At 41.6% G+C, this 26,723-nt stretch overlaps 1 protein-coding gene across 1 annotated transcript in view; it reads right to left on the bottom strand.

Moving 5' to 3' along the window:
• Nucleotides 1-15,710: 15,710 nt before the first annotated feature.
• Nucleotides 15,711-26,723, bottom strand: part of DOCK5 (dedicator of cytokinesis 5) — a 93,995-nt gene continuing 82,982 nt past the window's right edge. The window contains exons 39-43 of the mRNA XM_070952288.1: nucleotides 23,622-23,788; nucleotides 22,362-22,530; nucleotides 20,366-20,504; nucleotides 17,011-17,126; nucleotides 15,711-15,812 (exon numbers count right to left, since the gene is read on the bottom strand). Coding sequence (XP_070808389.1) covers nucleotides 15,711-15,812; nucleotides 17,011-17,126; nucleotides 20,366-20,504; nucleotides 22,362-22,530; nucleotides 23,622-23,788 — 693 coding nt within the window. The remainder of the gene's footprint in view (nucleotides 15,813-17,010; nucleotides 17,127-20,365; nucleotides 20,505-22,361; nucleotides 22,531-23,621; nucleotides 23,789-26,723) is intronic.

The following is a 26,723-nucleotide window of genomic DNA, read 5'->3' as shown; positions in this document are numbered from 1 at the left end:
GCAAGTGTTTGTCTATGAATTTGGAAAGTAACGCTATTTAGGCTGAGGTTGGGAAGTTTAATCCATTAGTCCTTGGATATAAAAGTAATTGGATATTTTGCAATTAAGGGTGTTGGGGGGGGGGGGTCCTGGAATTACAAAACCTGGCAACAGTTTCCTCTGATTTTGCAAATAAGTCCAATCTTCCAATATAAAAATTCAAAATGCATGTATTCTTTTTACTCCAGTTTCTCAAACATTTCCAGTATCTCATTCAAATTTTAGTTATTTTTAAATATATTTTGTTCAAGTTTATCCAAGTGTGTTGGATGTGTTCACCGCCTTGAGTTATTTGTTAAAAATAAATAAATAAAGGCAGGATATAAGCAAACAACTTATAAATCTGTATGATTGAGATCTCATCTCGAGGACCCCTTCAGCAATGGAATGAAGCAAACAAATGTAGCCAGAGTTATCATTGGATAATTCACCTGGCCATCCAACCCATTCAGCCAAAATACACAGAGCATTATGCAACAAATATCCAACTTGCTTATGACAGCCCCACTTCTCTTTTAATTGCAAATAAACGTCTTTCACAGCTTGAATTTTCGCTGTCCCTGTAAGAGTTCTACAGGAGTCCTTGCCAACGCAGTGAAATTGAAGGAAAAAATACATTAACCTTTAACAAATCCTCATGAAATATTTTCTGCAAATTACCCTTATCCGTTAACACCCCGAGGAAACAGGAGGGAAACGCTGAAGTAAATTACAGTAAACCCTTATAAAATCTCGGAGGCGTGGAGTGTAATAGCCTTGTTCACATCTAAGACGCAGATGACAATATTTTAAAAGCTAATTCTCTTGAACACTCTACCGTAGTTGATTATAGCTCCATTACTTTTTCATTTATTTGTTATTTCACACCTGGCATGACGGACCAAATATCTTTTGGAAGACTTAAATCTTTAGCTTCTTCTAGAAGGTGGTCAGGGTTGAGACTATCCTGACTTCAAAGCAGTTTAACCTCAATATGGCACTTTGCTCTTTTGATGACAAATGCATTCTCATTTACAGTATGGTTTTGCCTATCACACAGGGGTGCTATTCAGCAGATTCTGACAGGTTCTGGAGAACCGGTAGCGGAAATTTTGAGTAGTTCGGCGAACCAGCAAATACCACCTCTGGCTGGCCCCAGAGTGGGGTGGGAATAGAGATTTTGCAATATCCTTCTCCTGCCATGCCCACCAAGCCATGCCCACAGAACCAGTAGTAAAAAAATTTGAATTCCACCACAGCTATCACAGTGATTCTCAAAGTAAGGTCTGGGGAAGTCATATAAATAAATATGCTGGCCCACCCGCTATTTCTACTACTGATTTGCCTGAACCAATCCAAACCAGCTAAACCCCACCTCTGAATATAGGAATGAGAAAAGGTAGAGTATAAATCATGCAACAGATATAAAAATACAACACATTTATAAGATAGGAACAGAAGATGATGGTAGGATCTTTGAGAATGCTTCTGAGAAAGTTTTTCTCTTGCATCCCTGGACTCAAAGGTTCTATTTTTGATACCCAACAGTGAAAGCACCACTGCAGCTATCGTTCCTTCCCAATCTTCTTAACAGATAGAGGAGAAGACCAAGACTTTTGAAACCAACCAGTTGCTCCTTAAAATGGCTTCCCCATTAAACTACTAAAATCGCCTGGATTTAGCCCGTTTTCAGTTTGCCTGCCATCCCTCAGGAAACCTTATCCGTGAAGATTCTCCATCATCTAGGTAGAGTTGTCTGGAAGTTGAACCAGTCTGAAGAAGTTACTTGGATAAGCAGTGAAACGCTTCAAACCGAAAGAGAAAAGAAGTCCAGTTGCCATGACTCATTTTCCAGACTCAAGAAAAGTTGTTAGGCTTTTAAAGAGAAAAGATCAACGTCGTTTTACCAGCTAGCCAGGAAGGACATCCAAATCCTTTCTTCTCGTTATGACTTAAATAAGGCCACAATTACAGTCAGCGTGAGACAAGTTATGAATGGGGCTTCCTGAGGCAAATGCGTCAAGGATGAGGAAGCGGTATATTTATAAGGCAAGGAAGCACATTATCCCACACCTAAGAAGGTCTCAGAGGAGCCACTTCCATCATTGACCATCAAGCAGGTAACGTATCTATAGGATCTGCACAATGCATGTTGGCATCTTCCACAATAACTGTTCAGAGAAACATGTTAAGATTTTTCTTTATTTCTTCTCCATTAGCAGAGTTCCTCCTTGGTCTCCAGATTGTGACAAAATGCAGAAGATAAGCTTCTTTCTGTTGCTCATCTCTTTATCAACATGCTTTGCCCAACATTGGTCATATGGCTTCCAACCTGGTGGGAAGAGAAATGTGGAAAACCTAAGAGACTCCTTCCAAGAGGTAAGTTGGCTTTTGGTCATTTCAATCACATTATGATGTGACGTTTTGCCATTTATGGTGGTCTTGTGACAAAGCAAAGAAATGTTGGAGTAGGATTTGCATCTTAATACAGAAGATTCTTAAAGTGAATATAAAGATAAATCCAGAGACATTTCTTTTAGGCTTAATGGATAAAGAACTTGAGGAAAAAAATCCTGGCATTTTGATGTTATATATACAGACAGCAGCAGGAATACTTTGTGCACAAAAATGGAAGGATATTTTGATTCCCACAATGGATGAATGGGCTGCAAAAGTTGATGGAGTTAGCACAGATGGCTTAATTGACTGCTTTGGTTAAAGGAAATTAATGCAATTCATTTTGTTTCCAATTGGAAACCCCTTTTGGACTTTGTGATTGAGGTGGGAAAAAAAATGAAACGTTGATTTTGGGTTTTGCCGGTTAGATAGATTTGTTGTTATAGAAATGACTAGTATATATTATTATGTAAAAGTAAAAAGTCAAGGTTGTATGTTATTACCTTATTCTACTACAGTATGTCAAAAGGAGTCAGAAGTCAATGCTTTTTTTTTTTACTTTTTTTTTTTTTTTTTAAATTTGATTTATATGCCGCCCTCCTCCGGAGACTCAGGGCGGCTTACAATGTGCTAAGCAATAGCCTTCATTCTTTTGTATATTTTATACAAAGTCAGCTTATTGCCCCCACAAACTGGGTCCTCAATTTACCTACCTTAGAAAGGATGGAAGGCTGAGTCAACCTTGAGCCTTGGCGAGATTCGAACCTGCAGTAATTGCAGGCAGCTGGTCTTAATAACCAGCTTAATAACAGGGTGCCTTAGACCACTATACTACCAAGGCTCTACACTTTTCCCTACACTTCCCCTTTTCCCTACACTTTTTCCTCTTCCCCTTTTCCTCCCCTATTTTCCCATTATTTTTCTTTTTCTTTGTATTTCCATACTTTATATTTTGATAAACTAATAAAAATATTTGAACCACGTTATGCGATACGTTGGACCCATCGCATGATAAAATTGGATTGTTTCTGTTCCCTGAAGCTCAGGGGAGCTTCAGGTACTAATTTATAAGGATCAGAACTATCGCTGGAGGGGGCAACTAACAATGCGAGCCAGTTTCCCCCACCTAGGAATATCTCTGTGGTCAGTTTCTGGAATAGGGCGACTAAACACCGACTTTCTTCTATGAGTTTTTTCCTTTGGAAATTCTGTCAGGACCAGAGGTGGGTTTCAGCAGGTTCTACCAGTTCTGGAGAACTGGTAGCAGACATTTTGAGTAGTTTGGAGAACCGGTAAATACCACCTCTGGCTGGCCCCGTCCCCATCTATTCTCTTGCCTCCCGAGTCCCAGCTGATTGGGAGGAAATGGGGATTTTGCAGTAACCTTCCCCTGGAGTGGGAATGGAGATTTTACAGTATCCTTCCCTGCAACGCCCACCAAGCCATGCCACGCCCACTAAGCTACGCCCACAGAACTGGTAGTAAAAATTTTTCAATCCTACCACTGATCAGGACAGGAGATGTTGCTTACATGCTACTGTTGGAAGGTACTTGGAGCACCAGAGTATATGTCCCACTCAGTGGTGGGTTTCAAAATTTTTTACTACCGGTTCTGTGGGTGTGGCTTGGTGGGCGTGGCATGGCTTGGTGGGCATGGCTTGGTGGGCATGGCTTGATGGGTGTGGCAGGGGAAGGATACTGTAAAATCCCCATTTTCTTCCGATCAACTGGGACTCGGGAGGCAGACAATAGATGGGGGTGGGGCCAGTCAGAATTTTTACTACCGGTTCTCCGAATTACTCAAAATTTCCGCTACCGGTTCTCCAGAACTGGTCAGAACCTGCTGAAGCCCACCTCTGGTCCCACTGATTATTCTCCAAATGTGCCGAAGACACTAAACAATTCCACTGCACAGCCTATGAAGTTTCCAACCCAAAACTGACTTTCCATCATTTCAAACCATCACATGAGTCTTTTTTTTTTTTTTTCTCCAACGCAGATTGAAAACGAGATGGACAAAACGGGGGAACTGCAGCCCTTTGAATGCAGCGTGCCACGCCAGCGTTTCACTCTCAGAGGACTGAAAGGTGTTCTTAACAGGTGAGCTCTCTTTTAAATGCTATTTTCAACTTTGCGTTATTTCCCTGTTCCGGTGATTTAACCACGGCGGAATTTAATTGTCAGCCTCGTCAGGAAATCACTACCACAGGAAGGCTAAAACTGCCTTTATTGAGATAGACGGTAGAAACTGAATCCTTGCAAAATCTGATTGTGTTGTATCCCCTCCCCTTCTTATACTCTTGTGAAATAGTGAGATGCATGTCTGAATCTCTTCTGAATATTTTCTGTTTGTAGAGAAGCTGTCAGGTTTTTTTCCCTTTTGTTGTTTTGCTTATGGAGCTAGTTTCTCTCCATCAAGGTTACCTTCCTTGCGATCTACAGCAGGGGTCTCCAACTTTGGCAACTTTTAAGACTTGTGGATTTCAACTCCCAGAATTCCTCAGCCAGCAAAGCTGAGTTGCCTGATCGTCAGAGGCATTTAAAAGGAAAAAAGCTTCTGCCAATCAGGCAACTCAGCTGGGATCGTCAGAGCCTTTTGAAAGCATTTTTTTTACAACCTCTTTGCGGAAAAAATGGTTTTAAAAGTAAAAAAAAAAAAAATTGGCCATGCCCACCCCGTCACATTACCTCACCACCAAGCCACGCCCACCGAACCGATAGTAACAAATTTTAGATTTCACCACTGCCACTTAGCATAATGGGACAACTACAGGCTATTGTGAAAAATGGTGATTCTTTCAAAGCTCAGAAAATCTACTTTTTTTGATCCTGCCTCCTAAGGATTCTGAAAAAAGACAGACCAATCTGGACATTATATCAGACAGAGAAGGAAATGCTATTGCCTGATTTGCTTTTTATTTCCCTGTTACTTTTTCTCCTTCCTTTTTTTGCATCTGTTTCTGTTTTGAGTCTGTCAACACCGAGCTGTAATAGCTTTACAATACTGAGAAAACCGTTGGTACTTCACACAAGTATTAAAAGTTCAAAACGACGTCCTTCAATTAAAATAATGTTGAAATGTTGAATGGGCATTGGGAAAAAAGATTTTAAAAGTTTAAAAGATTTTAAAATGTATCTCTCTTAAATTATCATCAATGTGTATTTCAGGCAAGTCTAACTGAAGGAGAAAACGGGCCAAGGAAGATCTAAAACTACCCAAATCCAAATGAAAAATAAAGCAGAATGGAATCTTTGCAAAGCAAACATTTAAATGCAACATCTGACTTACGTATGTGGTAAACCAAACCAAGATGGGGGGGGGATCTAGTTTGCCATTGTGTTATTGAGCTTCAAATAAAATGTCCTTAAGCTATCTGCCAACAGACTGCAATTCTCTCTTGGGAAATGTAAACACACCTATGCTGATTTGGTTGAGTCAAACATGCTTATGATTGCTTGCAGATTACTTTCCTTATTTGATCTAGGACAGGGGCCTGCAACCTTGACAACTTTACAACTTGTGGACTTCAACTCCCAGAATGCTTGATGCTTCTGCTTGATATATGGTAACATGGGAAAAATATGGATTCGGGCTGCTCGCTGCACAGTCAAAAACTTTTGGCCACTGTCTTCCAACATCTTTATAGTAGTTCAATTTCACTTGATAGCAGCCCATAACCTGTTAATATTCATTCAGTAACAGTAACAGAGTTGGATGGGACCTTGAAGGTCATCTAGTCCAGGGGTTGGTAACCTTAAACACTCAAAAGAGCCATTTGGACCCGTTTCCCACAGAAAAGAAAACACCGGGAGCCACAAAACCCTTCCCGTGCCTGACTATTTCTTAAGCGGCCACAAAACTAGCATATGTAGTTGAATTAAATGTTCTGTTTTCTTCTGAAACTTTTCTTTTCTTGGATTTATCCATGGTTGGCCTACTGGGGTAGAAAAGCTCAATAAATCGCGTGCTGGTGGATGTCACACATTGGCGGTTGTGATGCATATTTTGAGCGACAGGGAGCCGCAGCAGAGGGATGAAAGAGCCACATGCGGCTCCAGAGCCATGGGTTGCTGATCCCTGATCTAGTCCAACCCCCTGCTCACGCAGGAGACCTGTACTAGGGATTCGAACCGCCAAACTGTCTGATCAACAAGCTCAGTGTCTTAGCCACTGAGCCACCTAATCAGGCTTTGGATTGCTTCTCTCACTCAAGAATGCAACTGATATAGCAATAGCAGGTCAATTCAACAACAATCCCCACTTTTTTCTCACATTCTTAATTAAATAGTTGATGAAGAGTTTTAATAAATCAAAAAAGCTTATTAGGTTGCCTAATAAAAGGATGTTGCCTTTGTGGATTTTTCCCCCCCAGGATTAGCAATGTTAACTTTGCACATAGATTGTTCTCCCTTTAAGACCTCTTAATCATATTCCCTAGAATCCTCATTCTCATTCAGGCATTTAAGAATGATTGCTTAAACTCAAATTCTAGATTATTATTTTTTTAAAAAAAATCACTCCCTTTAATGCTGGGTTGTCCTGAAACAAGAATAGCAATAGCAATAGCACTTAGACTTATATACTGCTTCACAGTGCTTTTACAGCCCTCTGTAAGTGGTTTACAGAGTCAGCCTCTTGCCCCCAACGATCTGGGTCCTCATTTTACCGACCTCGGGAGGAAGGAAGGAAGGCTATGTCAACCTTGAGCCTGGTGAGATTCGATCTGCAAAACTGCTGGCAGCCAGTGATCAGCAGAAGTAGCCTGCAGTACTGCACTCTAACCACTGCACCACCGCAGCTCTTTTATGCAATAGACAAAATTTGGAAGGAAGCATACTATTTAAAAATTTTAACCTTCAGAATCGTACAGTTTTGATTCGTGCAACTATCACATAATAGCTACATCATAACAGGAAGCAGGGTTTTTTTTTATAAAAAAGGCCAAGTTAGAACTTTTTTTTTTTTTTTTTTAAGTATCAGGTCCAAAACTGATAGATACATCACTTGCTGCTTCCAGATTTGGCATGAACCGTAAGAAAAAAAAATATTCCACCTAAAACAGTTACTCTACTTTCACCAATCGTTGCTTCCTTATTAAAAGAATATGCTGACACATGCAATTCTACAATAAATTTTAAATTTTGATATGGATTTTAAATTGATAAATTTTAAACTATGGGCCAAATTTAATTATTTTAAATCTATTTTTAATCGTACTTTATGTATAAATGTTTTATTTTGGCTGTTCACCGCCCTGAGTCCGAAAGGAGAAGGGCGGTGTAGAAATTTGAATAATAAATAAATAATAAATAATAAATAAATAAATAAATAAATAAATAAATAGATAAATAAATAAATAAATAAATAAATAAATAAATAAATAGATCATTTGAATGGAGATGTATACCTATACAAAGACAGGCAAACAAAGATAGAATCATATATTTTTTTAATATTTTCATTTACAATTATAAAAATAAATAAGGCAATAAATCCTGTACTGAAAATAACATTTTAATGTAGTGGTCAATCAATAGGCACAACAATGTCAGATCTACAATCTCATGCTTCAAACATTACCAAATCTTTGGATGTGCCCTTTTGGATCGCAGAAAAAAAACTTTTCCTCTAAGGAAGCTGTTACCTAACAACCATTCATCTTCCACACTAACTCTTGTGTGTAGAATTATTGTCTATGTTGCCAAACGTAGACCACAAATACAACAGTTCAGGAGGTAATATGCACCTACCGGGAGCCAGGTTCGAGAAAAGATTTAGTGATGTTCTCGGACTTGGGATACAAAAGGAGTGTAGGCTTATCAGTCGAACGCTGCGGAGATCAGCTGCTTGCACAAGAGATTATTTTCCTACGTAGTTGTTAAACTATCAACAGGATACAACCGAGCGCAGCTGGCATATATAAATTTCAGCTGTACCCTGGGGAACTATATTTTAAAACTTTATTCGTGTCCTCTTAGAAAGCTCAGGCATGAGTTCCTAGGTGGTTATCTAACCAGATCATAACTGACAAAAAACCCTTTTTATTAAGTTACTGTGAATTCTTCTCATTCACATCCAGCAAAGTCTTTCAAGAGAGAATTTACAGTCACAGAGCTTATCTGGCTTGGAGAGCTGCCAGGCCGATATCTTCAAAACTTGGCAAGGAGTCACAGAGAGTCACAAACCAATTAAGTGAACTAATTTAATAAATAAATAAAATAAATTGTCTCCTGCAAACTCCACTCCCTTTCACTCCTCTTTATTCCCTATGGGAGGGGCCATTTTCCGTCCACCTGTGGTTTTACTCCTGAGTCGACCCTTGTTCCTTAGCTGTTCCCTTCTCCTGGCAGCTCTGCGCATGTGCACACTAGGAACAGGCTCCAGAAGTTCTTCTGCCCCACTGATGTCCGACTCCGAAGTCTGCTTCATCATTGGCCTGAGACTCTGTCTTGCCAGATTTTGCTCATCCTTTTGGCTAGTCTAGTGCAGTGGTTCTCAAGATTTTCTTCACCATGGACCTCCTTTTAAATATCTTTTGTGGCCACAGACCAGGATCCCCAAGACTTAACTCAAGATTTAAATCATAACATTTCTTCAAGCTTTGATGGACCCTCTGTGACGATATCATGCCCCCCCCAGGTTTAACCACAGGTTGAGAACCGCTGGTGCCTTATCATACAGAGGGAACATGGGTAAAAGAATTGGAAGTGGCCGCTCTTCCCAGATTAGCCATTTTCTCCTGCCCATTTTGGGAGTACTTGACGTTACCCATAGAAATCCCAGAAGACAACCATCCAAAAACAGATGGTTTTTAAGTCACAAAACATTCATCTCCAGGCAGAAGCAATCAGGAGCTGGTATCATCTTCCAGGAACCCTAAAAGGGAGGAGAATGAAAGTTGTTCCAGAAGAGTTCACCATGTCTTCCTGGGATGGGCAGAGAGGAAAACCAGAGCCTTTAAGGCATTTGTATCTTCGTTAGTAACTAGCACAGAGGGAAGTGGATGTCTGTGTAAAGCTGAGCATTTTTTTCCACAGTGAGATTCAAATATCCCCACCCAGATTTCCCACCCAACCCATCTAGCCTTCTCAGTGCATAGACAATCTGTTTTCCGAAGCCAACTGGCAGCAGAAGACAGGCAGAATTTGTTTCAAATTCAGAGGAAAACTGGCAAAGAGAGGAGATGCCAAGCTCAATCAGGGAGATGATTCTGCAAAAAACACTGCCATCTTACGGCTTCGGATAGATCAACATTTTACAGAAAAAAGAGATGAACACTGAGAAGAGCCTGTAGTACAGTGGACTAAAGCACTGTTATTAACATCTGCTGCTTGCAATTACTGCAAGTTCAAATCTCACCAGGCTCAAGGTTGACTTAGCCTTCCATCCTTTCAAAAGTAGGTGAAATGAAGACCCAGATTGTGGGGGCAATAAGCTGACTTTGTATAAATATACAAAAGTATGAAGGCTATTGCTTAACGCATTGTAAGCCGCCCTGAGTCTCCGGAGAAGGCGGCATATAAATTAAAACAAAAAACAACAACAACAACAACACTTCATTTTGTAGCCAAAGGGAAAAATAATCTGGATATATATTTTTGCACAACAAAAAAAAGGGACAACAAATGGTTTGCTCCAAATATGAAAAATGAATGCACCGATATAACATATAGGTAGTCCTCCACTTACAACAATTCATTTAGTGACTGTTCGAAGTTACAATGGCACTGAAAAAAGTGACTTACGACTGTTTTTCACCTTTACGACTGTTACAGCATCCCCATGATCACGTGATCAAAATTCAGATGCTTGGCAACTGACTCATATTTATGACGGGTACTGGAGTGTCCTGGAGTCATGTGATCCCCTTCTGCGACCTTTCAAAAAGCAAAGTCCAGATTCGCTTAACAATTGTGTTATTAACTTAAGAACTGCAGTGATTTACCGAACAACTAACTTGTGGTAAGAAAGGTCATTAAAATGGGGCAACATTCACTTAACAGCAAAAAGTTTGGGCTCAATTGTGATTGTAAGCCAAGGACTACCTGCCTACAGCGTGGTGTGCTGGAAATAGTAGGAGCATCAACTTCATAATTGGCCATGATATTCAGGCAACTTGGTTCAGCAAACTTGGATGGCCACAGGTTCTCTATTTTATTTATTTATTTATTTATTTATTATTTAAATTTTTTATACCGCCCTTCTCCCGAAGGACTCAGGGCGGTGCACAGCCAAAATTAAAATACATACAATACAAAATTTAAAATAATTTAAAAGCAGAATTAAATCGAATTGGCTTCCCAAAAACATTAAAACCCATTACCCTTAAAATAACCCATTAAAATTTTAAGCCAGCCCAGCTTGCTGAAATAAGAAGGTCTTCAAAGCTCGGCGTAAAGTACGAAGGTCCGGGATCAGTCGTATTCCTGGGGGTAGCTCGTTACAGAGGGCGGGTGCCCCCACAGAGAAGGCTCTCCCCCTGGGGGTCGTCAGTCGGCATTGCTTGACCGATGGCACCCTAAGGAGGCCCTCTCTGTGGGACCGAGTTGGCTGGTGGGAAGTTATCGGTGGCAGAAGGTGGTCTCACAAATAACCGGGCCCTAAGCCATGGAGCGCTTTAAAGGTGAGAACCAATACTTTGAAGCGCACCCGGAAGACCACCGGAAGCCAGTGCAGCTCGCGCAGGCAAGGTGTCACATGGGAGCGCCAAGTCGCCCCCATAATTACCCGCGTGGCCGCATTCTGGACCAGCTGGAGCTTCCGAGTGCTCCTCAAGGGGAGTTGAACTGGATTGAATAACTGTACAGCTGTACAACAATATTCATAAATGCACTTGCTCGTTCATTATCAATGAAAAGATTTCAAATATATGTCATCAGAAAGAAATGACAAAACGCTCCATTCAATTGTCTTAAGACATAAATCAGTTCTAAATGGGAAATAGCCGAGTTGCTCAAATTCTCGTAACCTCAAGTCTCTCATTTCAATAGACCTTCCTAAAATGACTGTGATTTGTGCCTGAGACGAGGATTACCTATGACCCAGGCAGCTTCCCAAGAGGCTGAATCTAATTCCAGCACCTCAACTATTATGGCCCATTTATTCTATTAGGACACAGAAATGTCAATGGAGATTCTCAGTCATCCAGGTCATGGTTGTCCCAAAGGTGCTATTTCAAAAGGCAACTGGACTTTTTTGTTTTTCCTTGAAGATGTTTCACTTCTCATCCAAGAAGCTCCTTCAGTTCTGACTGAAGTGTCTTCAAGGAAAAAGAAAGAAAACCCAGTTGCCTTTTGAAAAAGCACCTTTGGGGGCAAGGACACCGAAAGTTGCTTCTCCATCTAGTCTATTATGGTCTACACTCTACAAGGATTCAACTCTTGATCTCCATCATCTGCAGAACTTGGTTCTGCAAAATGGCGAGACCAGAAGCTGAACTTGGTAACTTGCAAATTTGCCACTAAGCTTATGGCTAGGACATCGGGAGTTGTGTTTCTCCACTACTTTGTCCTGGAGATCAGTAATTCATTCAGAATTATGTAAGGACAACAATGCAGATAAAACTAAGATATCAATGCCAAACATGTCAGGAGTACTTTTAACGCCATAGCTATAGTAACAGAATCTTGCAATGTATTTTCCCCTCTCTCACTTTGTGTGAAATAAGGCTCAAGCCCCTTATCTGACTATTGTCTTGGTAGGGGCCCTTCTTTCTGTCTTTCAGAGCCATCCCGTATTCTTCTACAAAACTCCTGCGTGAGCTGCACTGGCTCCCGGTGGTCTTCCGGGTGCGCTTCAAGGTTTTGGTTACCACCTTTAAAGCGCTCCATGGCTCAGGACCTGGGTACTTGCGGGACCGCCTACTACCACCAATAGCCTCCCACCGGCCAGTACGCTCCCATAGAGAGGGGCTCCTCCGGGTGCCAACGGCCAAACATTGCCAACTGGCGGCCCCCAGGGGGAGAGCCTTCTCTGTGGGGGCACCTACTATTGGAACGAGCTCCCCCCGGAGATACAGAGGATCCCGGATCTCCGCACCTTCCGCCACCTCTAAAGACCTTATTATTTCACCAGGCGGGCCTGGCCTAATTTTCTCCCTCTTTTATAAAAGATTTTTAATTTTTAAATATATTTTAGTATTTTATATATTCAAATTTTAAAATTGGTTTTAAATAGTTTGGGGTTTTAATTTGTCTGGGCCAAAACTATTTAATTTGATTTTAATTCTACTTTTAAATTTTGTATGTATGTGTTTTATTGTTTGGCTGTGCACCGCCCTGAGTCCTTCGGGAGTAGGGCGGTATAGAAATCAAATAAATAAATAAAATAAAACACTGTGGACCGAATCTCTGACCATCTACAGGCAAAGTGTGTTTTATCTCTGAAGGACAGCTGCTTTGTGAACAAGCCAAACAAGCTTCTTTCGAATGCTTTCTCCCCCGTCTGTATTGGCCAATTAAGCAGTTTGGATCCACACAATAATGTTAATCTTTTGGCAATCAGACTCAAACAAAACAAACAAATTTCAACAGCTTTAATTCAATGACTTTGCCTTCCATGGGCTGCATTGTTGGGAGAAGGGAAACAGAGTCATCCCAGAACCTTGCTTATACTATAAATAGGGTTTGATTCTTACTCTTGACAGTTGCCCAAATAAGGGATTTCTTAGTTCTTGCAACAAACATCCTCACAAAGAACTGTATTCTTGAATCACTGCCTGTGAGGCTTCTAGTTGGAGCATTGGCCAAGAGAGGCTTGATAACTTTTGAGTGTTGCTAGTCATAAAAATGAGGAAATCTTTTAACTGCGTACACTAGAGTCTTTGTCAACCTGGAATGCTAAGAAATAGTAGAAAATTATCCGAGAGCAATGATGGTCAAAAATAAAAGTAGAACTCATAAGATGAGGCAGAGGGTTTTTTAAAGAAGAAAAGAACTATGTACAACATTAAAATGTGAACCTCAGCTTTCTGGCTAGACATTTTGCCTAAGGCAAATGCACCTGAATTACTGAGATGCTGTTAAGATATATACAAAACGCTGGGTTCAGTAATCAAAGTTAGCTTTACCGCTGCGCGCATTAAATTTCTGCTGGTGGTTTCTTTGAACAGACAGTGCATAAGTTTGAGGAATGACAAACAGAGCCATGCATTTCTCTATAAATGCATCTTTTCTCTTGTGTATCAATTAAATAGTTTGGATCCACCCTATAATGTTAATCCACAGGCTAAACTCAACAGCTGTAATCTGCTAATTCAAAGACTGTGGATGCCTCTCAGGCTCCCCCCCCCATCATAGATATTCTACATCCTTTAAAAAAAACCACTCTATAAACTTTCTACTTTGAAGGCATGATGCAACCTTAAGGGTTAATGTCAATGAACATCTTCTGAAGCACTTGGACAGGTGGCCATTCATCAATGATCGATACAACCAAATCATAATCTTGTGGGCAAGGATGCCCAACTACCCATCATTAGGAAATGGTCTTGCGCAATGCATTTACTCTGTGAATAAATATCTACCTTGTAGCTGGGTTCATGCACCACGCTAAGCCATAATACAGTGAGTTGGTATTTGGCTAAACCTCTTATGTGGTCAAACATAGTGGTTTGGAAATAATTGTTAAAGCAAAGCATGGCATCATGTGATATGTAAACCTAGCCCATAACTTCAGTCCATAACTGAAGATGGATAGAGATAGCATCATCCAATTATGGGAACTATCTCTGAGATAAATTTGAGTCCCATGGGGGCTGAGCCCTGAGTTTCTGTTATTACCAAGTAAACACAGAGGCAGCATTTAACAATAAGACATACAAAGGGAGATACAGTAAGAATCTAGAATTCAACGGGCAACTATGCACCCACTTGCATTTTAGCAAAGAGTTCAATAAGACATTTAAGTTGCTGTCCAGTCTCGGTTTATCAGTTCTTTTTTGGAAGCACTTTCAATATGCAGTCCATTCTTCAAATTTCCAAGGATAATTACACCTTTATGTATTATCAACACATTATTGCATAAAGAAAAAAAAATACATCCAGAATTCAGTTAAAGGAGTCTCCAAAGGTACAGTAGTATAGGCCACTCCGTTTGTATTGAAAACTTTGGAATAGTGGCAACAATAGAAGGAATTAGTGGTGTATTGGATAGTGTTTGCACATGCTTGAAAGAAGAGGAGACCCTAAGACTTTCAAGGACACAGTTGGTCAACTATGGGAATAGAGAGATGTCCATTTTCTTTCTTTTTTAATTCATCTTCATATAGCTGGAAAAGCAAAGTACATAGAACCTCTGGTCATGAATGCTTCCGACCACGACCAAATCGGGTTCCGACCAAAAAAAATTCTCATTTTTTCCCCCCACGGCTGATTTCCCCTTCTGTGCCATTTTTTGTTGTAAGCGCCAAATTCTCAAAATTAGGTTCGGTTAGGTTCACGACCAAATCGGTTTGCGACCAAACCGATGGAACGAATGATGGTGGTGACCAGAAGTTCTACTGTATGTAGATATAAAGTAATACTTCAGCATTATGGAGTCTACAGGTCTGTCCAAGGCTTTGGGCTGTCATATACAAATCCATATATTAGATTAGCTTAGCTTTATTGATTAGCCTATCGGCCCTATCAAAAAATCCATATATTCCAACATAGGCCCTGGGAATTAGGTTTTTGTTGCAAGTTTGGAATAAATAGGCAAAGAGTGCCTATGCTAAGCAGGCCAAAGAATCCTTCCTCTTATACCAGGCTTATCCCATTCCAAGGTCTCTACTGCTGGCCACTGAGACTGATGGAAACCATATCCTCAATTGTCCAAGTGCAACAAAGTGGGTTTGAATTGGTCACAAATATCCACTGTAGCGGCAAGTGTGTATTTGCACAGTGTGGCGCTTAGCTGTTTCAAGACCAAGGAAGATCTTAGTTGTTTGGAGATCTATTCCCCTGAGAGAATTTCCGCAGTGCTGGTGTTTTATCAGTGGTGGAACAAGGACTGATGGATGACAGAATTTGGTTTCTTTAGCCTTGCAGAAGCCCTGATATGCCATAGATGATCAGAAGATACCTCTTGAGATGTCAATAGAGGACTCAGAAGCCAGGAAAGCCAAAGTAGCAGCTTTGCCGAAAATTTCTAGCAGCTGGTTTTTTGTTCACATCCCCAAACTTTGTGCAGGAATGGAAGGTGAAGCTGTTCAGCAGGAAGAAGCCAATCCTGAGACGCTCTGGAGAACTAGATACGTCCACAAAGCACCAGATGGTCAGTTCCAAATGCAAGGAGACAACATGATGTAGAGTCCTCATTGTAGTTCTGGTTCTAAAGAAAGGACACCGGATTTCCTAGTTTTAGGAGGAGGAGGAGGTGGCCTGGTTTCTCGCCTGGTGGGTAGAGGTGGAGCTACCTACAATAATGCATAGAAAGAGACAGTTGGACTCATACATAAAATGCAACTCCAGTGATACAGAGAGTGGGAAGTGTGGGAGCTACAATAATCTCTTTTAGAGCAGGATCAGTGATATCATCTGATAGCCTGCCAAGGCAACTGGCGAGTTCCAGGGATGTCACAAAGAGGCTTTTGTGTTGTTAACATCCGTGACGGACTTTGCATTGAGGAAGACCCCTGGGCAAAAAGCTCCAGATTTAAAGACGCAAGACACAAAACTAGATAAAATTCTTCTCTTTAATTAAAACACTCAGGTTGTGAAATGTAAAGCAAAAAGTTGAGGCTGCATTATATACAGTATTTGTATATTATTGCACTGAAAAATTCCAGAAGATACCATTCCCCACCACCCGTCTGCTCTTTTCTCTCTCTCTTTTTTTTAGTTTTCTAACTTTTATTTTTTATGCATTTTTACCTTATAATTTCGAGACTGCCTTCTACCGCATAGCTCCCAGCGACCGGTAAGATCCCACAGAGTTGGTTTCCTCCGGGTCCCATCAGCTAAACAATGCCGGCTGGCGGGCCCAACGGGGGAGGGCCTTCTCTGTGGCTGCCCCAGCTCTCTGGAACCAGTTACCTCTGGACCATCCCTACCCTATTAGCCTTCCGAAAAGCGGTGAAGACCTGGTTTTTCCGGCAGGCCTGGGGCTGTTGATCTCGCTCTTGCGATCCGGTGAGATCCGGCCATGAATGGTGTGAATGAGTTTTAATGTTTTTAATTTTTAAATGTTTTTTATTAGGGTTTTAAATGTATTGTGAGCCGCCCTGAGTCTTCGGAGAGGGGCGGCATATAAATTGAATTAAATTGAAATAATAAAATGCAATAAAGTTTATAAACAAGCAAACAAAAGATTTATAAAAAAACAAAAAGGAGCCAGAGCCAGGAAGTCAGCCCCAACAGCCGCATATTTCATGAGAAGAAGAAGAAGGAGAATTTTACATTATCTCTGCATTGTATCCCCCTCCCTCCCCGCTTTCATTTAGGGAGGGAGGGAGGGAGGGGAGAAAATGGTTTCAGGGAGAAAGCCATTAAACTAACCAAATACTTTAAAAAAAACCCAACAACAACAACCAGATACAACCCTGAAAAGCCCCTGAGAATCTTTGCAATGGTGCTCCTGTCTCAGGTAATAGGATCCAAATGTCACCTCTGTACCTCTGTGGAGTTTCTGGAGCTGTTATTCTCATAGGGCTTGCATTTGGGCGGTGGTGCGGGAGGAGAATTCTGCAGGTTAACGGTTGTTAATCCATCTGCTTGCAAGGAAGGGAAACCTGGTGTGGTAGAGACAAGAAGAAAGACAGATGGTGGCCATGGTTAGGGAGGGGGAAGCAGTTTCTAACAGAAGCATACTTGCATCATCACTACTTTGGGGCATGCCTGTTTCTTTTAGCGGTTGATTGTGAACAGATGTGTCAAACTGGAATCCCACTTGCCGTTCCCCAGGCCCTGTTATCGCAGAAGCTTCGTCCACGCACAGCAAATGAACCTAAGCACATGTGAAAAATGTGCACGCTTGGGGGACCAGGAAAAACAAAATCCAGAATGACACCAGACAGGCTCAGTGGGCTTTGCTTTCACGTTGGACTTTTATCCGTTGCAATCTCCAGGACTCTCTTATGATAGGAGGAGGAAAGCCACCCAAACTTCTCATGAACTTGGAGGTGAACTGCCTTAGCATTAACAGAGAAATATAAAGCAGCCCTGTTTCAGTTTCCTTTCGGTATGGATGTTTCTTTTAAAATTACATTTGGAATATATCCGTCACTCAGTCTTCGTGAAGGATCTGGCCAGACGCAGTGTTGGAGAATCCATGATCAACTTTCCTAATTCCCTGTTGTTGTTGAAAAGTGTAAAATTTGTTCCAAGGTCAATTTCCATTTGAAAATGTGTGCGTATACATGGGTATCTGTTTCTCTCTATATGGGTGCACGCACACATATACTGTATGTCTAAACCCCTAGATAACTGAAAGAAACAATATTCATACTTTAAATTTCAGCCAAAAATAAGCAAAGCTATCTTTTATAAAATCTCAATTAAAATGAAACATTCAGCCTTCATTTATAGCATATTCGGGAAAGTAGGCTTGAACTGGATCCAGATAAATCCCGATAGATTCTAAGAAACACTGAGATACATACAAGACTTACTACTTTGGATCAATTAAAATGTCCAATATTAATATAATCTACTCACCCAGGAGATATTTATCTTCTCCTACTTGACTAAAGCTGTTTTTACCAAACCCCCAAAATTGCCATTTTATGGACTATCACTAAATTTGGTCAAATTATGTTGAATTTGGAGAATGGTGGGATTTCAAAGAAAAAGGTATTATGAAATTCCAAGGTGGCAGATATGTGGCAGGTATCGCCACCCATCTTGAGGATGGCAATTTGGTGAAGGCTGGACTAACTTTTTCTGTCAATACTTTAAAACAGATCTGGGCATTTATGCCCCCTGGGCCATATCCAGCCCAGTGGTGAAATCTGAACCGGTTTACTACCGGTTCCCCAGCCACACATGCGCAAATGCAGTGTGCACCAAATGCAAGCACCAAAAGGAGGCTTGAGAAGGTGAGTAGAACAGCGTGTGGGGGGGTGGATGATCAGCTGTGGTGCACATGGGAACCTTTTAAAAAACTTTTTAAAAGCATTTTTTACTACCAGCTCAGGCGAATAGGTAGTAAAAATGCTTTAAAAAAGTAAAAAAAAGGTTCTGATGATCGCACAGCAGAGCTGTGATCGTCGGAGTCTCTATTTTTTTTTACTTTTTTAGCATTTTTTTACTACCGGTTCGGCAAACCAGTAGCATTTTTTACTACCGGTTCAGGTGAACCGGCCTGAACCGGTAGCATGTCACCCCCTCATCCAGCCTTTTGGCTGTCCCTGTCTGGCCCATGTGAGGTCAATCAGAAATTAGAAATTAAATGTAAATAAGTGTGCTACATGGAATAGAAGAAGAAGCTGAGTTGTCTATGGAGATTCTAGGTCAGTGTTTCTCAACCTTGGAAGCTTGAAGATGAGTGGACTTCAACTCCCAGAATCCCCCAGCCAGCAGCGCTGGCTGGGGGATTCTGGGAGTTGAAGTCCACCCATCTTCAAGCTTCCAAGGTTGAGAAACACTGTTTTAGGTCACCAAGGTCATCGTTGTCCCAAAGTTGCTTTTTCAAGAGGCAAATGAACTCTCTTGTTTTTCTCGGAAGACGTTTCACTTCTCATCCAAGAGGCTCCACACCTATTTGTACTACTCAGGTGACCCTGAGGATACAGATAAACTTCCACGTGGCCTCAACAACTCTCTAAAAAGGATGCAAAGGACCAGCTGTCTGCAAGCAATATAAATCCTTCCATTCCCCATCATCCCAGTGAAAGCTGAAGAAGCTTCTTGGATGAGAAGCAAAAGGTCTTCAAAGAAAAACAAGAAAGTCCAGTAGCCTCTTGGAAAAAGCACCTTTGGAACAAGAAGCTGAGTTGGCTCTGGCTCTGTGTGATTGTTGTGTGCTCCTTCAATCGGCTGGCGGCTGCTGGGGGTTCGCAGGGGTTCGGGAGAACCTCTAGCTAAGATTCTGTGTAGTTCGGAGAACCCCAAATCCCACTCCTGGCTGGCCCCGCCCACTCAGCCCCACCCCTCCCAGGAGTCCCCATGCCACCTGTTTTGGATGCAGGTAAATGCAGGGTGCGCGCAGAAGCTTGGTGAAAAACGGGCCTATCGGAAATTCGGGAAGGCCGGAAATGGGCCAGTTTCTGGCCTCCAGAGGGCCTCTGGAGCCTGGGGAGGCTATTTTCGCCTTCCCGGAGGCTCGAGTAAAGCCTCCGGAGCCCGGGGAGGACAAAAATGCCCCCACCCCGTGGTGGTGGAGGCTGACTAGGCCACGCCCACCATGGCCATGCCCACCCAGCAATGGGGCAGCGAACCCAGTGCTAAAGGATCTGAAGCCCATCCCTGCTTACGACCATTGCAGCATCTCTATCGTCATGTGATCAAAATCGGGACGCTTGGCAATTGGTTCATATTTATGATGGTTGCAGGGTCCCGGGGTCATATGATCCCCTTTTGTGACCTTCTAACAAGCAAAGCCAAGGGGGACACCAGATCCACTGAACAACTGGATCTAATTTAACGAGTGCAGTGATTCACTGAACAACTGTGGCAAGAGAGGGCATAAAATGGGGCAAAACTCACTTAACAACAGAAATTGTGGGCTCAATTATAGTCATAGGTTGAGGACTACCTGTATTAGCCACTCAACAGTAACGGTGGTATAAAAAACCCTAGAAAAACCCCTTGCTAAAATTTTTGGAGCCCATCCCTGGGTTATATTGGCTTGGTCCTCAACCACAACTCAATAAATACTCAATAAATGGAATACTTCAGCAAAGATTAATTGTTTGGGAGTGCAAGTTATTTGAGATGACATCGAAACCTGACAGGCAGTTTCTCTTGGGAAAATTAACTGCCCCCCCTTGCTTTAAAAAGAATAGGAAGAAGCAGAAGTTGCTCAACATACTTTGTGTTCTCGGTGTTTTGGGAGTGATTGGTGGTGGGTTGAGTGCTCCGGCTTGGTGAAGCGATGAATTCTGAAGCAGAGTTAGTTTGCTTTCTCCCAGTTGCAGGCTCTTCGGCCTCGGTGCTTTTCCTGTTGCGTTCTGTACAGCAGAAAAGGAACAAACACTGACTGAAGTGATTCGTGATGCCACCCTGGACATTACCTTCTCTGCCTTCTCTGTGGGGGCACCTACTATCTGGAACGAGCTCCCCCCGGAGATACGGAGGATCCCGGATCTGCCACCTTCCGCCGCGCTCCAAAGACCTTATTATTTCACCAGGAGGGCCTGGCCTAATTTTCTCCCTCTTTTATAAAAGATTTTTTAATTTTTTAATATCTTTTAGTATTTTATATATTCAAATTTTAAAATTGGTTTTAAATAGTTTGGGGTTTTAATTTGTCTGGGCCAAAACTATTTAATTTGATTTTAATTCTACTTTTAAATTTTGTATGTATGTGTTTTATTGTTTGGCTGTGCACCGCCCTGAGTCCCTCGGGAGTAGGGCGGTATAGAAATCAAATCAAATCAATCAATCAATAAATAAATTACGCTGTAAATCAGCTACGGTACTTTCCTGAAAATTTAACTAAAGCACTTTGAGAAGCGTTTTGTGTCGGAAAAATACCCTCAAACAATGAAACAAAACAGGCCTTCAATGAAAGACGTGGATATGAAGGAGTATTAAAGCCCATCATCTTTTAGGGAAGCCCTCGCCAATCTGATAGTCCAGGGAGGGCTAAAATTTTTGTAGCCGGGTGCCCAAAGTGTGTGCATGCAAATATGTGTGCATGTGAACCAGGGGTGAGTTCTAAATTTTTTTACTACTGGTTCTGTGGGCGTGGCTTATTTTGTGGGCATGGCTTGATGGTCATGTGACAATTCTTTAGGATTTAGCAGAGGTACTGGTCTACCAGGCTTTTAACTGCTTGCAGAGCTGTACCAGTCTACTCATTCGTTTTTGGAGGCACTGGTCTACCACCACACTGCCTTTTAATACTGATCAGCTGTAGGGTGGCCCTTTGAAGCCCCAGGGCTTCAAAGTTTTTGAACAGTTTTTTTTACTTCTAGGTGATCAGCTGGGGCTCGGGAGGCAGCAATAGATTGGGGTGGGGCCAAATAAAAGGTAAGAATAATGCGGGGAGGAGGGTGAGAGGGCCCAGCTCCCGAACAAAGAGAACCAGTTTGGTGATATCGTCACCGCTACCGGCTCGGCTGAACCGGGCCGAACCGGGAGGAACCCACCACTGATGTGAACCTCCAAAATGCAATGCGAGCGACCCCTACGCATGCGCCCCCATGCCCCATTTTGGATTCCAGGTTGGCACAGGAGGCCTTCCAGGCCCAAAAGGGGTGCAGAGGGGGGCACACACACGAACCCCCAAAATACAATGCGAGCACTCCTGCACATGCACCCTGCATGCACCTCACCCCTGCGCATGCGTGGCAGAGACCCGAAGAGCAGATGGTGTGGGAGGTGCGCGTGCATATGAGGTGGAGCTGGGTTGGGGTGACAGCTGGCGTGCCCCTAGAGAAGACTCTGCGTGCCACCTGTAGCACACATGCCATAGGTTCACTATTACAGTAATAGCCTCTTGTTGATTATACTATAATTCTCTCCTATGCTACTGGGATTGATGACAGATGCAGTCCAACCCAAAGGGAGGCCCAATTCAAACTCTAAAACGTAAATGGGTTTAACAATAGGATGATTAGTAGAAGAGATTTAGACAGACTCGGAGCGTGGATGATGATTATAGTTGCAACTGAGAGCTCGGAGGAATTAACAAGAGGTCAACTTAGATCGACACAGATACCCCTTGAGGTGATGATCAAATGTTCTGCTAGTTGAATCCCTCCCAACGTCTCTTTTAACAAGGATGTGAATAAGCTTGCACAGCTAGGAGAAAAATGACATAAGTTCCCAGGGGAAATTCATCACTCTGATGCATTTATTACCGTTTTGGAAGCCTCTGGCTCCTTCTCTACAATAACCTGAGATTTACTGAGACTCCAGTCTTTCCGACGGAATTTATTAGCTCGGTTGTCTGCATCATCTTTGGTAGGCTGCTCTTCCATCCTAAGGGCTGCCGAACTTCTCCTTTCCATCAACGGCTCAAGAATAGATCTGTAGCCCACACAGAAATACCGTCATAAAGAATTATACCCTGCCTCTTCTGGTCAGCCTGAAAAAAATAATATTTCTTGTTTTCTGGAGACGTGAAGGAATCTGACAAGAGATCATTTTCTCCGTGATTGCCTCCTATTATTTATTTGTTTCGTTGACTTTGCAGGCAGTCCTCGACTCACAACCATTCGTTTTAGTGACCGTTCAAAGTTACAACACAGGCACTGAAAAAAGTGACTTATGACAGTTTTTTGTACTTACGACCAGGGATGGGTTCCTGGGGGCTTGGCAGGGTTTGGGCGATCCTCTAGCTTAGGATCGCCGGGGTTCAGCGAACCCCCAAATGCCACCCCTGGCTGGCCACGCCCACCCCGCTCCTCCCAGGAGTCTCCACGTGGCCCGTTCATCATTCTAGGTAAGTGCAGGGTCCAGGCGGAGGGTCTGGGAGGGCAAAAAACGGGCCTACTGGAGGTTCTGGAAGTCCGGAAACGAGCCTGTTTCCGGCCTCCGGAGGGCCTCCAGAGTCCAGGAGAAGCTGTTTTCATCCTCCCGGAGGCTCGAGTAAAGCCTCTGGAGCCCGGGGAGGACAAAAACGCCTCCCCCGCCGTGGTGCAGGTGGCCGACTAGGCCACGCCCACCATGGCCATGCCCACCCAGCAATGGGGCAGTGAACCTGTGGCTAAAGGATCTGAAGCCCATCCCTGCTTATAACCATTGCAGCATCTCTATCGTCATGTGATCAAAATTGGAATGCTTGGCAATTGGTTCATATTTATAACATTCGCAGGATCCCGGGATCATGTGATTCCCCTTTTGTGACCTTCTAACAAGCAAAGACATCAGATCGACTGAACAACTGTGGCAAGAGAGGGAGTAAAAGGGAGCAAAACTCACTTAACAACAGAAATTGTGGGCTCAATTATAGTCATAGGTTGAGGACTACCTGTATTAGCCACTCAACAGTAACGGTGGTATAAAAAAACTTATAAAAACATCAGATAGTTCAAGGGAATAGAAATTCTCCTCTCTGCATTTCCCTCACAGACTCCTTTCTATCAAAAATCCCTTTCCATCCCTTCCCATCAACTTACCCATCAGATCCTGGTCTGGAGGAAACACTGTCAGATGATGTAGATGAAGTTGATCCAACTGAAGAAGTGACAGAAGTAACTGACAGCCTTCTCAACGTGGAGGACATAATGTATGGCAAAACCACTGAACCAGATCTGCTCTGCTTTCTCTCCGTCAGCGAGGAAGGCTATTGTTAGAATACAAAGAAGGTTGTGAAAGAAATGCAAGGTAATTGTTCATCCGGAGAAGAACATCTACATCTTCTGAAACTTTAGAGGTTCTCCTCCCAAACCATTTTTGAAGAGAGGTAAGTTCTGAAATTTCTTTTTAAGTCCCCACTCCCTGTAGCTCTGGAATAAGGAGCCTGATTGAGCAATAGGGTCTGATCTGGTGACCTCCACAGTTTCAGGAGGACCTTTGTTCATTTGCAGTCATCCGTCTGGCTGAAGGTCTTTTGACTACATTAAAGGTGGCCATTAGCTCCAAGCCAGGTTCAGTATAAACCCTAGAAACAAATTATTAGGCAAATTGCTTTTTCCAGTATAGGCTCATGTGATAGCTAAAAGTGGGAGAATGTGAGTTATCTCATCATTAGTATATTGTTATCTGGGATTCACTTGGAAAAAACGGGTGGGGACACCCTTTAAAATTTTAGTGAGTGGATTAAATATGGGTGCCACTGGTTGGGGTTTTATTCCTTCCTTCCTTCCTTCCTTCCTTCCTTCCTTCCTTCCTTCCTTCCTTCCTTCCTTCCTTCCTTCCTTCCTTCCTTCCCTTCCCTTCCCTTCCCTTCCCTTCCCTTCCCTTCCGCAACAATACAAAAGTTAAAATACATAGCAGCTGAGAAAATATCATATCCCATAATCACTAATAAAAACCAAAAAAAGGGTCCCCCCACCCCCCACATGTGGGGCTTTAGGTCTGGGCACAAAGCCAAATAGGTATGAACTTTCACTTTCCAATTTCTTCCTTGTCTGGTGTTTTCATTTGTGGTTGTATATGCCTTCAAGATATTCTAGGATCAAGAAAATGCCAGTTTTTTCATTAAACAAGAACAATTGTTTCCCACCATAGCTGATCACATCACCACAGGAGAAAAATTGGCTGAATTTCTTCACCTAACTTAAAACAACCAATTATGTACTTGGTTTGTCTTTGCCAACTCCCAATATTTAAAACGAAACATAATTCTCGTTTGAAATTCCCAGTTCCTCAAAGTTTGCAATGCAGTTTGACAAAAAGAAATGTTTATATATATACACACACACACACATACATACATATACACATACATGGAAAAGTCTCTAGTGTATTAGTGAATACACTCATGAAAATCATAAAAATGTGCCTTGCATTTGGAACACGGTTTTGCAAAAACTGCATGCATTAATTAGATGTACATAGAGAAATGCTTACCTTTGGAGGAATATGCATTTAATTTCATTAAATGCTTTAATTTAATTTTTTTTTAATCAATTTGGATAACTAGAACTTTGGCATATTCACCCAAATGAGAAACTGGAAGAAATGAAAATTCACAGATTTGCTTCTCCCCTTGTCCTTGCTATAATGATCTAATTCCTAGTGCCTTTTCTTTCTTTCTTTTTTTAATTTTTATTTTTTAAGACAAACAAACATTTAGTACATCATTCATTTCTTCCATGTGACATTTCGGTGTTATCTTCAAAAGTTTCTTCTCTTCTCTGCCTCTTCTGTCTTCAAACTCACCAAATCCATTACAAAGATTTTCCACTAATATATTATTCTAATTACAACCATTTTTTTTCCAATCACTTTTAAAAACTTATTTGTATCTCTTTTCTAACCAATAGTAAAATTTATTCCATATCTTAAAATATTCTGTATCTTCTCTTTCCTTTATCATCACAGTTAATCTATTCATTTCTGCACAACCTAAGATTTTTTTAATTACTTCTCCCTCCGAAGGTATATTCTCTGCTTTCCATTTTTGTGGATAAACAATCCTTGCTGCTGTTATTACATGTATAATCAAATATATATTATCTTTACTAGTTTTCTCTGGTAAGATGCCCAATAGGAATAGCTCTGATTTTAAATCTATACGTTGTTGTATCATTACAATGTCGACTGGCGGCCCCTAGGGGGAGAGCCTTCTCTGTGGGGGCACCTACGATCTGGAACGAGCTCCCCCCGGAGATACGGAGGATCCCGGATCTGCGCACCTTCCGTCGCGCACTTAAAACGTTTTTATTTCATCAAGCTGGCCTGGCCTACATCTTCTCCCCTTTTAAATATAAATTTTAAATACAAATTTTAATCTGTTTAAATTATGGGGTATTTTAAATTCAGCCAAATTATTTAATTCGTTTTTAATCTATTTTAAATTTTTGTATCTCTGTGTTTTATCTTCTGGCTGTTCACTGCCCTGAGTCCTTCGGGAGAAGGGCGGTATAGAAATTTAATAAAATAAATAAATAAAATAAAATTACCTCCATCCATAACTTAATTTTATTCCAATAGTTTTTCGCTTCAGGACATGTCCACCACATAATGGTAATATGAACCTGGTAACTGGTGACATTTCCAACATTTAGCTGATTTATCTTTAAACATTTTTGCCAGTTTCTCAGGGGGTACATGCCATCTATAAAACATTTTATATAGATTTTCCTTATATGCAGTGGATATTGTTAATTCATAATTTCTTTCCCATAATTGTTGCCATTTATCCAATTCAATTGAATATTCAAAGTTTTTTGCTCAGGCTATCATTTTTTTCTTTTACTTGTTCTAATTCCTAGTGACTTTTCATAAGTGAGATTCAGTGTATATATATATATATATATATATATATATATATATATATATATATATATATATATATATATATTGCTCCTAGAAGCACGAAGCCGAGAACACCAGCCTGAAGATGACGAATGGGACTTCATCGAAACGTTGCCAAGAAACCTCCAATTCTATGCGGGAGAAAACCCGAATAACCAAAGAACATTGCTCCTAGAAGCACGAAGCCGAGAACACCAGCCTGAAGATGACGAATGAGACTTCGTCGAAATGTTGCCAAGAAACCTCCAATTTTACGCGGGAGAAAACCCGAATAACCAAAGACCTACATACAAACA

Source organism: Pituophis catenifer, unplaced genomic scaffold (assembly GCF_029215685.1).
Source record: "Pituophis catenifer annectens isolate HBS135680 unplaced genomic scaffold, rPitCat1.0.hap2 SCAF_12, whole genome shotgun sequence".
Classification (NCBI taxonomy): Eukaryota; Metazoa; Chordata; class Lepidosauria; order Squamata; family Colubridae; genus Pituophis; species Pituophis catenifer.
Note: the sequence above shows the minus strand (reverse complement) of the source record. Positions and strands in the feature narration are given on the sequence as shown.